The sequence below is a fragment of the Myotis yumanensis genome, unplaced genomic scaffold, assembly GCF_028538775.1.
Source record: "Myotis yumanensis isolate MYYU_CA2020_CCGP unplaced genomic scaffold, mMyoYum1.0.hap1 SCAF_13, whole genome shotgun sequence".
Classification (NCBI taxonomy): domain Eukaryota; kingdom Metazoa; phylum Chordata; class Mammalia; order Chiroptera; family Vespertilionidae; genus Myotis; species Myotis yumanensis.
Genome location: NW_027223764.1, coordinates 19028756 through 19045106, shown reverse-complemented (window position 1 = coordinate 19045106; position 16351 = coordinate 19028756). Strand labels below are relative to the sequence as shown.

General features: G+C 40.1%; 1 protein-coding gene across 2 annotated transcripts in view; it reads right to left on the bottom strand.

Annotated features, from left to right (window-relative positions):
- The window catches only part of ERLIN1 (ER lipid raft associated 1), a 42609-nt gene extending 27488 nt beyond the window's left edge, over positions 1-15121 (bottom strand). The window contains exons 1-6 of one of the 2 annotated variants that reach the window (XM_070432533.1): positions 15047-15121; positions 14587-14709; positions 12791-12872; positions 6734-6780; positions 4946-5007; positions 2563-2688 (exon numbers count right to left, since the gene is read on the bottom strand). In XM_070432533.1, the coding sequence (XP_070288634.1) occupies positions 2563-2688; positions 4946-5007; positions 6734-6780; positions 12791-12872; positions 14587-14699 (430 nt within the window). In that variant the 5' untranslated portion in view covers positions 14700-14709; positions 15047-15121. Of the gene's footprint in view, positions 1-2562; positions 2689-4945; positions 5008-6733; positions 6781-12790; positions 12873-14586; positions 14890-15046 lie in introns of those variants that run through there. The other variant, XM_070432532.1, reaches the window with a different exon arrangement.
- Between the last annotated feature and the right edge of the window lie 1230 nt (positions 15122-16351).

The window sequence follows — 16351 nt, the reverse complement described above, 5'->3', positions numbered from 1 at the left end:
AGAGAATCTAGGTCGCTAATATCAATTCATTGTTTTTAATTAACACATGTCCTGATTCTCATTTAAAAATTTTTTTTTCTTCAATCTTTACCCCAAACATCCAAATAACTAAATTTCATTTCCATGGACCTCTGCCTATTACTTTGGATTTAAAAATAGAGAGAACAAGGTGGGTGGAATGGCTCACAGGAAGGTCTTTGAAGCCCACAAAAATGGACAACAAACATGTCACTTCATTTGGCCTTATAACTCATGAATTTTGGATCCACCTCAACAGTACATTCACCATTATTATAAAGATGGGTGACGTGACAAATCAGGACAGAACAGTTTTCTCAGACACCATCCCAATAGTTGTCAATCATTGATGAATCAACTGGTAGATTTCCAAACTGATTAACCATCCCTATGCCTGCCTCTAAGAAATTCACTAAGAATTCCAGGAAGAAGTAAGGAGCCAATAGCAACAACCCAATCACTGGTCAGAGCCTTCACTGTTATAAATGAAAAGTTATTTGTGCAGCCCTGGCCAGTGTTGCTAAATAGTTAGAGCGCTGGCCCGCACACCAAAGGGTCTTGGGTTTGATTCCCAGTCAAGGCCACGTATCCGGATTGCAGGTGCAGGAGGGCATGCGAAAGGCCATCAATTGCTATGTCTCTCTCACATTGATGTTTCTCTCTCTTTCTTTCTTTCTCTTCCTCTTCCACTCTCTCTCTCAAAATCAATGGGAAAAAAATATTGTCAGGCAAGAATGAACAAAAAAGGTAATTTATGCAGAAAAAGAGTAAATGTAGGAGGCCTGAAGCTGCCATCCTTAGAAAAACCTGTTTGGAAGTTAGCCTTGGCTTGTCACCTGGGAACTGGGACTTAGAGAGGATTTCCATCAACCCCATAATTGATAAGAATAACTCACTGTACCTGAATTGTTTATACAAATAATGTGGTTTATGCCAAATACCTGCTTTCCTTCTGGGAGTCTAGAATTTTGATATATACCATGCAGAGGGTGCCTGTATGACCAGCCCCCAGTAAAAATCCTGGGCAGTGAGTCTCTATTGAGCTTCCCTAAGTAGACAACATTTTCACACGTCGCAATTCAGTGCTGGAGTAATTAAGTGTATGCTGCTTGACTCCACTGGGAGAACACTCTTGAAAGCTCGTGCCTGGTTTCCTTCAGACTTCACCCATGTGCTTTATTGTTTTGCTGTTAATGCATCTTAGCTGAGAGTACAACTATATAATGCAGCAGTTCTTAACCTGTGGGTCGTGACCCCTTCACAAGGGTTGCCTAAGACCATCCTGCATATCAGATATTTACATGACGATTCATAACAGTAGCAACATTACAGTTATGAAGTAGCAACGAAAATAAGTTTATGGTTGGGTCACAACATGAGGAACTGTATTTAAAGGGCCAGAAGGTTGAGAACCACTGATATAATGAGTCCTGTCAGACCTCCTAGCAAATCATCAAACCTGGAGGTGGGTCTTGGGAAACTCCAGGACACAGATTTCTAAATTTCCCTAAATTATCTATTAAAATAGCAACGAAGCTATTTTTTAGTAAATTATCATAGTAAAAACAGGATATAGTTATGTATTATGCATTTCAGAAAATGGATATCCTATATAATAAAACCCTAATATGCAATCGACCGAATGGCAGAACAATTGGTCGCTATAACATGCACTTACCACCAGGGGGCAGACGCTCAATGCAGGAGCTACCCTCTGGTGGTCAGTGCACTCCCACAGGGGGAGCGGTGCTCAGACCGAAGCTGGGCTCACAGCTGGCGAGCACAGCAGTGATGGCGGGAGCCTCTCTGGCCTCCACAGCAGCGCTAAGGAGCAGCAAGCCCGGAAGTAAGGAGTGAGGGATCCCGGACTGCAAGAGGGATGTCCGCCTGCTGGCTTAGGGCCACTCCCCCAGAGGGGTCCTGGACTGTGAGAGGGCACAAGCTGGGCTAAGGGCCCATCTCCTCAGTGCACTAATTTCGTCATTCTTAAAACAGCTTGTCTAAGCAACTAATTAATCTAATCATAAGAAATTTAAGCTTAACACACTGCGTACCGAATAGAAATCTCTAAGACATATGCCAGGGACCGCACGTTTTTGGGCAAACTGCATGTTATTTAAATCATCATAATGCACTTTAGGTGTTGTTTTTCAATAATGATAACATTTTTATTTACAAAAAAAATTAAACAATTAAAGTTCCTAGTACTTTTTTAACGTATGGTACTGTGTAAAACATTTTCCTCTATGAAGAGGGACCAAACAAAATTTACAAAAGTATCTAGATTCGCTCCTTTTTCCATGGGCGTGAAAAATGAGAACACTCATGAGCGGTCCTTAACAGATGGCACGCGAAACACGAGAAAACTCCTGAGCAGTACGAAAGGTGTTAAGATAAAGAATATTTTAAACACAATTGCTCTATTTTAAATTCAGAAGGCATGCTCAAATAGCATGTTTACTAATGTTGTTATAGCATCCATAAACGAGTTGAACAAGATTTCCAATTGGTTACTTACATATTCAAAACAAGTAAGATACTTACCAAACAATTCAATGTAAACTTCTTGAAGTGTGTGGGCGCTGCAAAACTGGTTCAGTTCATGGTGGATTTTATTGAAGATTAAGGTCTTGTCATAGTCTGCAGTGTAGTTCCTCACAATATCAAACACTGAAGGAGAGGTACAATCCATGTTTACTCATGTATCTCCTAATTCAGCCAAGGTAAAAGTTACACTGATATTATAATTCTAGTAGGCAAACTTCGAATTCCATACTAAGAAGAGTATACATATCTTAGAGGTATAAGGAACTGACAGTTTTCAAGCGAAGGCATGCCACAATCAGATTTGTACTTTGGCAGCAGTATGAAGATGAATTGGGAGGCACAAAGATCAGAGGCAGGAAAGTGTAAAGCAATTACTACAAAGCAAAAGTTTAGCTAAGAGGTAAAGAGGGCTTAAGTAATTGAGGAACAGTGGGAATAAAAGGAAGCAGCTGCAGAAGACCATTTTCAAAAAGGCAGTTTTTAAAGGCTGTTAAAAAAGATACCAGGCTAGAAGGGAAAGAAGCAAACATTTATTGGGCCAGGCTTTATGCCAGGCAATTTACATATATTAGCATTTAATTATCACAAAAAATCTAATTGAGGAAATTGAGAAACAGAGCATTTCAGAAATGTGCTTAAGGGCACCTACTAGACCATACCTGAACCTGTGCTTTACTATTCAAACATGGGGGTTGGAGGATGGGTGAGAAAGGTGAAGGAATTAAGAAGTACAAATTGGCAATTACAGAATAATCATCAGGATGTAAAGTACAGCATAGGGAATATAGTCAATAATATTTTATTAACTATGTATGATGTCAGATGGGAACTAGATTTATCGGGGTGATCACTTTGTAATGTATATAAATGTCTAATCACTGGGTTGTAAACCTGAAACTAATATTGTTCATTAACTGTAATTGAAAAGTAAAAAATAAAAACAACAACAACAACACATGCTGCTTTCTCTGTTCAGACCCAAGGACTTGCTCCACTAGCCTTTCCTTGATAGACAGGCCACCAATAAATATTTGTTGACTAATTCATTTGCTTGGGTCATTTCTAAATGAACTGGTGAACCAATAGTTTCCTCTTTATCTTTGGCTAGAGAAAAGCAATCTCCCTTTCTTCTATTTTTCCAATCACAATTCATCCCACTGATTTGTTGCTAGGGAAAGTAGATGAAAAAGGACAATGAAAATACTTAATCACTGAAAAACAGAATCCAAATCCACCTGGCAGTAATACAGCCTGTTCTCTGGTATGAAATCCTTTTGCTATTTGTGCCTGATCCAGTGACATGAAATTTAGCATGACCTTACATTCCAATATATATTTGGTATTATGTCTTCTTAAGTAAAATAAAAACTTCTTAGGGAAAAGGTTCTAACTTCACCTTTTAAAATTGTTTTCGACAAATAGTCTCCTGTACATACTGGGCATGCCAATTTTAATAATAAGGATAAAGGTAGAATGGCAGATCTTTCCACTAAAAGAGACCGGCGTACATCTATGTTCATAGGTTATTCACAACAGCTAAAACGTAAAGGCAACCCAAATGTCCATTGATGGATGAATGGATATACAAAATGTGGTATATACATACAATGGAATATTATTCAACCTTAAAAAGGACATTGGTAATTACCAGGGGCTGAAGAGAAGGGGAAATGGGAATTATTGTTCAATGTTTATAGAGTTTCATTTTGCAAAATGAAGAGTTATCAAGATAGAGTTGGTGACGGTTGTTCAACAATCTGAATGTATTTAATACCACTGAACTGTACACTTAAAAAATGGTTAAGATGATTTATTTTATGTGTATTCTGCTACAAAAATAATTGGGGGGAGGGTTCAAACCAAACAAAGACAGATTTTCTTAAGTTTTTTTAACAGTACCCACTCCATCTCTAGGTTTTCATCTTTTACCAAGAAAATGTTTTCCCCACAATGAGGACTTTCAGATTGCTTTGCAAGTAATAGCATAACTCACAACCAGGAAAGATTTTTCTATGGTCACAAATCAATGTGGCCTAGGACTTAATCAATTATAGGTTTTTAGCATGCATGAAAATGATCTCTCATCCTGACTGGATAAAATGCTACTTTCTAGAAATTCTAGAAATAATCAATGACTGTCTTGCTCTTTAAAAACAAAGAGTAACCCATACAGTTGCAGAAAAGTCAACTCTGTCTAGAACTTGTAACCTATTTCTGCCAACATTCTCTCGAAATGGAAAATATTCCAGTGATTATTTTTCTATACATATATAAATAAATGAGGTCATAAAACTTTAAAAGTACCTTTCTATTCTTCAGGGAATCTCTCAGTTATACTCTGATTATAACTTTAAAACAACAGAACAGATCAGTACCATACCTGCATAAGGGGCCAACATATTAACCACTTCTATTCGATCAATATAGATCATGACCCCACCGCTAAAGAAAAAAAAAGGAAAAAGCATGAGCCAAATACAAATTCTATTATAATCCCAGATCATCAAACATATCCCACAAGATGGAAATTTAGAAGGAAAATCTAAAGACATATATTACTGATTAAAATGACTCCACTGATCACTACTCAAATAACCCTACACACTCACCTAGTTCCTCTCATAACAAAGGTTCACCTCTGTAACTGTTGTGATCAATTCAGCTCATATGAAGACCAAACCTATAACCTAAAGCTACTTAGTTCTTCGCCCTTATTAACTGGCCAACAGATAACGCAGTTCTCTTCTCAAAGTCTTCCATCAAGAAACCAAGTAAAATGGTTCCTCAGGAGGTATGAAGGCCAGCCACACTAAAATCCTTTGGGTTTCCTGCTTTATCTTAATAATTAATCGAAGAGTTTTAAGTTTTATCCATATTTATTCTTGTATAAAAATAATTTGCTCCTCAAGTAAAACTAACACACTAGAAAGATAGGTCTTGTTAATTAGTGGTTCCTATACTTCCTGGGCCACCATGAGGGACATGTGAACTTCATCTTGAGGTACATGAAATTAGAGATTTTGAAACTAAACAACTAAGCCTTCCTACCAACTTACAATGACATCCCCCACCCCACAAGAAAAGAGTAATACATGCTCACTAAAAAAAAAAAAAAAAAAAAAAAAAAAAACTGAAAAAAAATAGGAAAGCAAAAAGATTAACATGAAATTTACCAAAAATCTCACTAGCTGCCAATTTTGAGTCATCTCTAAAGGGAATCCATAAAAAAAAAAAAAAAAATTGACAGACAGACCTAGAGAGAACTTATCAAATAACTTAAAACACAGGAAATTTGTTCCCTTTTTAAAAGCATGTGTCCTTCCACTGATGTCAAAGCCTCTTTTATATAGGCTTGTAATAAATATTTTAGTTATTTAAAATAAAGCATTTAAAAAATACCTTCAATTTTACATTATTCTTTTGATACAATTCAATGTACTAATTATATTCTAGAAATAATATATGCCTTGCTTGCCTTTCTTTCCTTAAAACTCTTTAGTGTAGCGATTTTCAAAGTAAGGTCCTAAAACCAGAAATAGCATTACATCACCTGAGAACTTCTGCTAGAAATGCAAATTCTCAGGCCTCATTCCAGACCTACTGAATCAGAAACTCTAGATGGCTTTTAATACTACAGATGACAGGTGAGATGATTTCATTTTAAACTATCTGTTATTGAGTACTTACTCTGGATCAAGTGCTGGGTTAGGCACTTCATATACACTAATTCTGTCCCTTGGTATAACTGTAAGATAGGTCTTATTACCTGATTTTTACAAATGAGGGAACTGAGCTTAGCAAAGTCAATAAAGGCATGTGTGGCAGCAAGGAGTATATGTAAACTCTGTTCTTTCTGCGCAATTTAGCTATAAACCTAAAAGTGCACTAAGATATGAAGTCTAGTTAAAAAAACAAAACTCAATAAAGCAGATGTGGCAGTGCTGATATACGTATAAAGCTAGGTCTGCTGGTTCTTTTCACTAACACCCTAATGACTCTTAAGATAAAAAGCTCCTGTTGGAGACAGGACTTTCCTCATATAATGCCCAGAAGAGAAAACTCCTGGAGTTACTGTCATGCCGTTTCAAAGATGTTTAACTGATTATAGCTTATGAACAGAAACTCCATCTGAACTAAAGGGAGGTTGGTTAGTGAGGGGAAAGCTTACCTTGTTCCACAAGGCACATTTTTAACTTCATCAGTTTGTAGTGTTGTCTGGGGAGGAAAAAAAATCTCAATACTCAGGACACATATTGTCAAAGAACTACAGGTCCCAGAGGGAAAACCTCTGGAGAAGTACTGAGAGGTAAATATAGGAGCACTCCATTACAGTTTTAGTCACCGAAGATTAGCTACCAAAGTAATTTCTTTTTGTATCCCAGCAGACATGAAAGTTTTGAGACAAATATTTTACAGTTAATGTTTGAATCAGGATGCACTAGGAATGTTTCAATGTTCAACCTCTCAGAGTCCCTTATTTGCCTAGAGCTGGCCTGGGATTACAAACTACATGGCTTTCCCACAAGGACACTACTACGAGGACTTGGGCTCTGAACTTTGATTCCACTGCTAATATTACTGCTTATGACGAAGATAAAAGATAACTATTTTATGCATACAACTCAAAGGTACCCTTGAACTGAAAAGCAATCTTTTTCTCTGAAGATGTAGTCAATATTTTAGTTTAGGCCCCAGTAATTTCTCAAATGGTCTGTTCAATTTCCTTTTTAACAGAACTGCCACCACCAGCGGTGCTTCCTTCCAACAATCTGGTATTTATTTACTTTGCCCCTTTGTTTGGATCCATAGTGATTCTCTATTGCACTCTAAGGCCTCCAATAGGTGAATACCTAATGAATATGTATATTCTAGACACACTGCACCTTATGAAGTACTCAGCAACATTATTACTTGATGGAATACAAAGGAGAAAGAAAGTATAGTCCCTGTTTCCAAAGAGCTCATTATCCAACACAGGAGATAAAATCCTTACAAAGCAATCTATAACAGGTATAAAATAACAGCGTATAAACGCAATTGTTAGGTATTAAATGGCAGAGAGTAAAGTGATAGGTTGAAAAGCTCTCTGAAGTGAAGTATTTATAAGTCAGGTCTACAGGGGGAAAAATAAGAACAGACGAGGCAGAGAAACATTTTAGGTTCAATAAATATCCTATTCAAATATACAAAGTTGAGAACAAACTGTACATACTAGTACAAGTGACAGGAAGCAGATTGGCTTGCCTGTAGCAGAAGGGGCGATATAGATGAAAGTTGATTTTCTGAGAAGTGAACATGGTGATATTAGGTAGAGGGCCCTGCATGTTCAAAGGAGGGAGGGAGGGGCTTGAGCCCTCCCTAATCTATCTTATACACAGCCACAAAATAAACCTTTCAAAAATATGTTTTTCTTTAATTCCTTTGCTTATATGTGGTGCCAATCTCAGTATCCATCATATTTAGAGGCAAGAAAACCAGCTGGGAAGCTAAAGTATTAATTTATTTAGGCTGATTTAGTAAAGGGCGTGGAAATTAAAAGCTGTCAGTCCAGGAGTCATCATAGAGAAAGGATTAAAAAACTGGTTGCATATAAAATTCCAGGAAGGAAGAGAATTGAGTTTAATTCAGGGGTTGAGAAATAGGGTGATGGTAAACATAGTGACGGGTTCTAGGTAGATAGAGAAAAGTTGAAGAGATGAGCTCAATTTAACTGTATTTCCTTCAAAACATTGGTCATATTCTATACCAACACAGAAGGCTGTATCTTCTAATGTGTTCCAAAATTTCATAAAAGTAAATATTTCATGTCTCATTTGAATAAGAACAATTTTTAAAAAGGGTTTTATGAATATAATTTTTTCCTAGAATGTTACTGCTTCACATATTAAAAAAGAACATTCCTATTAAATCACACTGGCTCCACCATTTAATTTTTTTGTAAATTCAAAGTATATTGTTGACATGGAAATCTCTTTACTAATTTCATTTCCATTAAGTATGACAGTTTATTGCAATATATAAATACAGTAGATCCCCGGGTTACATCAGAGATCCGTTCCTACGGCACGACGTAACGCGATTTTTGCTGTAACTCAGAACCCACCTACATAAGCATCTACGTCACTCACATGGAGCACATACATAGCAGTGATGAAGTGAAACAGTAAAAAACATTTAAAAGATAACAATTCCTGACCTTTACTTGTGGTAAATAAATAATAAAAAACATAAAGCACATATGTACATACGTCGAAATGATGGAACTTTTATAAATAAATGGGAGATGGCGATGTAACCACGAAAAGACGTACATCGTCGAGTCCGATGTAACCCGAGGACTGTCTGTATACGTGTATACAAACTATATATTGTATTTGTTATATCTGCAATTAAACTCTAAAACCTATTTAATGTTTATTATCTGTATCTCTTCCATATATCTCTGCATCAGTGTGACTCAACATACTAAGCTCCAAGAAGGCAGAGATAGATTTGCTTGGCTTTGAACAGACCTACAAAATACCCTAATCTCTAAGGGTGTGATGCTGCCATTGACAGCATCATGGTGAGATCATGTAATTAAAACTCCTTCTTTCACAAAGGAATAACTGAAGTCTACAGTAGTGAAGTGATTTTTGCAAAGTCATATAATTAATTGGTGTTAGAGCCAGAACTGAAGTTTCCAGGTTTCTGACTCCATGTGTTCACTACACCTTACTGCTCAATTTAACAATGTTCACAAGTAGAAAGGTCAGAAACATAAATGGATTACAATCCCTGCCTTCAAGAAGCTTCGAGATTTTCTGGAAAGAAAATACACACAAAAACTTAGAGAACAAACAAGACAATATTATTAAAAGAAATAAGACCAGAGAGACCAAGATGGCGGCGTAGGTAAACACCGGAGACCGCTGCCGCAAACAACCAGTTCAAAAATACAACTAAAAGACGGAACAGACATCACCCAGAACCACAGGAAAGCTGGCTGAAGAGAGACTCTACAACTAGAAGGAAAGAGAACAGCAAACCGAGGCTCAGAGGCGGCGCAGTGTGGAAAATACAAAGGTACCGAGGTGCGCGTGCAAAGCGGGCTGGTGGCTGAGGGCGCGGTTGTCGTTTTCGGTCGGGAGTGAGTCTCAGACTCTGGGCTCCAGATCCGGGCGAGTCTCTAGGGACTCAGACTCAAACGGGAGAAGCGGGATTATCCAGCATCAGTTGGAACCTGAGGGTAGCTTTCTCTCCGAGGTTTGCAGCGGCTGCCGGGGTTCTGAGAAGCAGAGCCTCTGGGAACGGGACTGAGAGCTGCCATAACTGCTCCCTCCGCCGCCCTGTGGATCCCGCCCCGCCCAAACCCTGCGCACAGCCATTTGCCAATCGCCTCAGGCAAAGGCTGGATTAGCGCCTCCCCAGAAGGCAGACGTTTTCCACACAGCTGTTTCCTGCAGCCAGTCGGCCTGGTGGTCAAATCCCTCTAGTGTTAACTACAACAATTAAGGCTTGGCTAGAACAAGACTGCGCACAAAGACCACAAGGGGGTGCACCAAGAAAGCATAAAAGATGCGGAGACAAAAAAACATGACAGAAATGGAGGATATGGAGCTAAGAATCGCAATTTTGAGGGCTTGCCATAAATTTGTGCAGAGCCTCACGAAAACTAATGAGACCCTCGATGCTACGATAAAGAAATTAGAAAGTAAGCATACACGGACTGAAATAAAGAATATTATACCCAATAGCAGACCAGAGGAGCACAAGAATCAAACCAAAGATTTGACAAAAAACACCCAACTGGAAAAGCAAAATGAAAAAAGAATCCGAAAGTGTGAAGATAGTGTAAGGAGCCTCTGGGACAGTTTCAAGCGTACCAACATCAGAATAATAGGGGTGCCAGAAGATGAAAGACAGCAAGATACTGAAAACCTATTTCAAGAAATAATGGCAGAAAACTTCCCCCACCTGGTGAAAGAAATGGACTTACAGGTCCAAGAAGCGCAGAGAACCCCAAACAAAAGGAATCCAAAGAGGACCACACCAAGACACATCATCATTAAAATGCCAAGAGCAAAAGACAAAGAGAGAATCTTAAAAGCAGCAAGAGAAAGAGACTCAATTACCTACAAGGGAATACCCATACGACTGTCAGCTGATTTCTCAACAGAAACTTTGCAGGCCAGAAGGGAATGGCAAGAAATATTCAAAGTGCTGAATACCAAGAACCTACAACCAAGATTACTTTATCCAGCAAAGCTATCATTCAGAATTGAAGGTCAGATAAAGAGCTTCACAGACAAGGAAAAGCTAAAGGAGTTCATCACCACTAAACCAGTATTATACGAAATACTGAAAGGTATCCTTTAAGAAGAGGAAGAAGAAAAAGGTAAAGATACAAATTGTGAACAACAAACATGCATCTATCAACAAGTGAATCTAAGAATCAAGTGAATAAATAATCTGATGTACAGAATGAACTGGTGATTATAATGAATCAGGGACATAGAAAGGGAATGGACTGACTATTTTGGGGGGGGTAAGGGGAATGGGAGATTCGGGAAGAGACTGGACAAAAATCGTGCACCTATGGATGAGGACAGTGGGTGGGGAGTGAGGGCGGAGGGTGGGGCGGGAACTGGAAGGAGGGGAGTTATGGGGGGGGGGGGGGGAGAGGAACAAATGTAATCTGAACAATAAAAATTTAATTAAAAAAAAAAAAAAGAAGAAATAAGACCAAAGGCCAAAATTTATAGTACAGACTTTCAGAGCTATAGATTAAAAGAGGGATTTGCGATAAGCCTTAAGAAGGCTGGCAAGATTTAGACAGGATGCCAAAACCGGTTTGGCTCAGTGGATAGAGCATCAGCCTGTGGACTGAAAGGTCCCGGGTTCGATTCCGGTCAAGGGCATGTACCTGGGTTGCAGCCACATCCCCCGTGGGAGATGTGCAGGAGGCAGCTGGTCGATGTTTCTCTCCCATCGATGTTTCTAACTCTCTATCTCTCTCCCTTCCTCTCTGTAAAAAATCAATAAAATATGTATTAAAAAAAAAAAAAAAAAAAGATTTAGACAGGAAAGAAGAAATGAAGGGAAAGATGAGGAGAGAAGAGGTGACAGCATGAATGAAGGCAAGAGTGAATAAAATAGAGAAAATATAGAAATCAGTCCAGCTAACGGAAAAGCACATTTCACTTCAACAGATACAAATTCTTGCCCTAAGCCACTGAAAAACAACTTGGAAGAAAACCTGGAAGATTTAAGTATTTATAATGAAACTCTCACTTATCAAGAAGACTAGATTTAAATTCCAAGATTAACTATAATACATTTTCCTCAGTCCTAAAAAATTAGCAGACAGTAGACAAACTTCTGAATCCATAGATTTATGATCATACTGATAAAGCAGTCACAATCTAATCCTATTTTATCATCTTAGGTCAAAAGATCTTTTTTTTTAATATATATATATATTTTATTGATTTTTACAGAGAGGAAGGGAGAGGGATAGAGAGCCAGAAACATCGATGAGAGAGGAACATCGATCAGCTGCCTCCTGCACACCTCCCACTGGGGATGTGCCCACAACCAAGGTACATGCCCTTGACCGGAACTGAACCTGGGACCCTTCAGTCTGCAGGCCAACACGCTCCAAAAGATATTTTACTATTTCCCACGACCAAGACACTGTTCTCAATGATAAGATGCTACTTCAAATATTCTGAAATGCTATCAAAATAAAACATTCCCTAAGGTTCCACATAAAATTGTGCTTAATGTTCCCAGGCAAAAATGTGAGGCAGAAAAGCTGTGTATAAAAATTCAGATCCTCCATGTTAACAGTAGTCCAGGAGCTTGCCCCTATGGAAACCAAACACTGTTGTAAACTAGTAATCACTGGTTTGTTTTTCTAGTTGTGCACTAAAGACCTGCTTTTATTTTGGCAGCAGCAACAGAAGCCCTGCTGCATACCACTATATACATGTGAGAAGTCAGTTCTTGCAAGTTGCTGAGCTCTTACTTCTAACAAACTTCAAGAGAGTGAGGTGGTTCAAAAGCACAAACTGTACTGCGACACCTGTACTGTGACAACTGTACTCTGTACTTTAACTCCTTTTTTAAGTAAATACCACCATTTGATTAAGCAATAAGGAAACCTATCTCCACCCACAAATGTGGCAACTGTTCCTGTCACGCCTGTCTATCCAGTGTCGGGGCTTCCTTAGAAATCACGTACCTGCACAGATCTGAACGTAGTAATGAAAGGCAACATAATGTGATAGCCCGGTCCACTGGGGGTAGTTAGTAAAGCTCCTCCCCTGCAAAAAGATGTTTCAAATTGACAAAATTATAGAGAGAAATTCTCTTTCCAAATCTAAAATGCTGTAATAAGTATTCACTCTTACTCCTGCTATTGACCTATTAAAGCCTCACTAATATGAATTACACATGATGAACAACTGCTAGTCCCTAAAATATCTGCCACAGCTAAGAAGGTAAAAAAAACCACATTAAACTGCTGATGTTACACCTTGTTTCATAAGATGAACCAACTATACCTCTGGGTTTCCAGCACTGCTCACAGGTACAAAGGATTTTCGATGGTTTTTAACGGTCTGAAAAATACTTGTAAAAAATTCTAATGGCTCTCAGTTGCTATATTTTGATTGTGCATAACACTAACACTAACCAGTTCAAAACATAATACATTTAGTCACCAGGTTAAAAAAGAAGATAACACAAACTTTCAAGGAAGGAGAAAATTTCAGAGGCTCAAGATTCTTTTAATCTACCTAAATAATAAGGCAATTAAAATACTGGGTGCATAAAGTTTATTTTTAAAAAACAGGAAAAAGTAGCATAGCAAAATAAAGGGTGAGAGAATAAGATTAAAAGTAGAGAGAATATAACTGTAGACTTGTTCACCAAATTCTGGAATGTGTGAACTATGACAGCACATCTTGGAAATTATTTTTAAAAAAGGCATTTGAGGGACAAATATTAAAAAGAAGTCCTTTTGTACACAGTGAAGAATAACTTCATTGAACTTAGCTTTCTATTTGAAAATATAAATAGGTATGAAAAGGATTAATAACAAATAACTAAGAAAATATGAACTGTTTGAGATACAGCCCTAATTCTTTGAGAGCCACACGTTGAAAAGCTCTTTCCTTGGTTTTACTACCAGGAAGGCAATGCTGAACTAGATGGAAATATGAACTAACCTCTGTTATTCATCTACTAAGACATATCACTGAAATTGCATTTGAAACTAGCGTGTCACAGGGAAGACTATTTCTAAGACTCAGGATGGATTTAAAAGTAGAAATATCATTTTGGGGGGATGATGGAAACAAGCAAAAAGTTGAAGTTGAAGCCCCTCCAAATACATTATTATTGCAATTTCTCCAGATTACCCTCTCTGTGTCTAGGCCAAAAGGAACTGGTGGTACCACGTTGAAGGAAAAGCCATTGGAGCCCAACTAGAGAGCAACACATCCCACACAATTCCTTGCCTCAACCTGGAAGAAAGGGTAAGGTGGGAGGAGGGTGGTCCGTCAATGCTAAGTTTGTGTCTCGAGGTCCAGGGATATAACAACTGTCAAAACCAGACACTAGGTGATTTTAAGGGGGGAGGGGGAGGGATGTAAAGAACCATCACTAATAGGACCGGCGTTTCTAAACAGCATGTAAAGTTCAAACTGAAAGCCTGTACAGGTGTATGGGATACAACGATTTACCCATCTCTTCAGTTACAGGTGGAGTGGCCACTGCCTTCCTTCATTCACTTTTTCCCGCAAAAATTGAGCTTACAAGGAATAGGTAGGGCCTCGACCTCTGCACAAAACACACATACAGTAGCACTAAAATTGTCCAAGAGCTGCAGGGTGCTCTGCAAAAGCCTGCCTCGGCCCACAAGAGCCAGGACGGAAGTCCCTTCGGGGGACTGGAGAGGGCTCCCCCGACGCTGCAGAGGCAACAACTCCGCCGGGAGTGCGCGCGCAGCCCGAGCCGACCGCACACGCCGCTCACCTGTAGTACACGGCCAGGTGTCCTTCCTCGATTTTGTGGATGGAGGCATAGAGAAAGGCGACCACCACACCCACCACGGCAGCCACCAGAACCCGGACTTGAGTCATATTCATCCTGTTTCTCCTGAATAAGGGAGGAAAGGACGCCCAGCCCCGTGAGAGACAGGCCTATCCTGTCCGGTTTCCACCTTCCGCGTCCGCACAACTGGCTCCCTTCCGCACGCCGCGCGGGGAAGTCTGGTGCCCCTTCGACCTCATTCATTCCTTTTTGCAGGACCCGTTTACTCCCCTACAGCCCCCTCCGCGCAAAACGGCCCGCGGGCCGCCCCTGCTCACTTAGCGTCGTGACCCCCCCTCTCCCAATGGACGTCTCGCGGCAGAAGGTACTAAAGGGGCGGGGGGGGGGGGGGGGGTCCAGCCGCAGAGTCCGAAGGGAGACCCACCCCTCCACCGCGCCTCACCGATCAGTGACGCATCGCCCCCGCCCCGCACGTGCAGCTGCTTCCCCGGGCCAACCGCCGCCAACAGCCGACCCCGCCCACTCTCTCCGCTCTGCGGCTGCGCGGGCACGCAAGCCGACGCAGTGCTCTCTCCGCGACTCCAGAGACGGGGCGCGGAGGGGACAAAATTCTCCGGCTGCCTGCAGCGCGATTTCCCGTAAAAGTGCGCGGACTCTTTTCTATGCACTGCTGGTTTCCTGCTCTGGAAAACAAGTCGGTGATCTAGAGTGAGCAGGGATGCTGAGTTAGAAGAGGGCCTCTGGAACAAGGAACTGGTCAGTTCTTCTAGTGCAAAAACCCACTGTCTCACTCCAGTGTTCCGTTTGTCTTTTTGTGGTTTATTCCGAAGCCTACGTGGCAAGCACATGTTTCATGCACGGGTCCTGCACTGAATTCAGGAGCAACCAGACTTGTTGAAGTGGAAGTTCTGAAGAGGAAGGTATTAAATTTAATTGCATATTCACTCATCAAGTATTTTTCTGAGCACCTATTAATGTGCCCGAAGCTAACCTAGCGAGGACTTGATGGCCATCCAAGCAATAGGAACGGGTCCTAGGAAGATGAAAAGGAACAGGGAGCATTAGAGCTCCTGTGAAGCCATTATGATGGAAAGGAGTGGGATGGTAGGCTAGTCCCAGATTTTGAAAGGCTCAAAGCACCTTTTCTGTAGGGAGAGGGTACTGGATGACTAGAAAATAGACACAGACTTTCTTTTTACTGTATATTCTTCTGTTCTTTTAAAATATGCATTATGTGCTTATGTTACCAAACACAAAAAGGACAAAGTTAAAGAGCAGAGAAAGGAATGAGATGAACGAACACAGGAAAAATTAGAGTAGGTTGGGCAGTAATGGTTACTGTAAGCCTTCAAAGGCTGGCAGTGGGACCATAACTATACAAGTAGACTAGGGTAGGAGGGCTCTGTAACCTCTTGGGCAGTGCTTTAGAGCCGGTGAGTCTGTAAAATGGTTTACAGTGGAGCGAGATTGGAGGCAGGGAAGCAAAGTGGTTAGAAAGTGCAGGTCCAAAGTTATAATGGTGATAATGGGAAATGGGAAGGGGTAAATAGACTTCGAGTCATTAAAGCAAGTCCCCCCAGACCACTCTATCCTCTTCTTTACCTGTGTCATTCATTTGCCTTTTATTACCTAGGAATGTCTGGGACCTTGTCTGTTCCAGATCAACCAGGGGTGGGGAATGTCTGGCCCACAGGCCATATAAGGCCCACAAAATAATTTGTTCTGGCCCTGCCAAGGCATTAGGGGT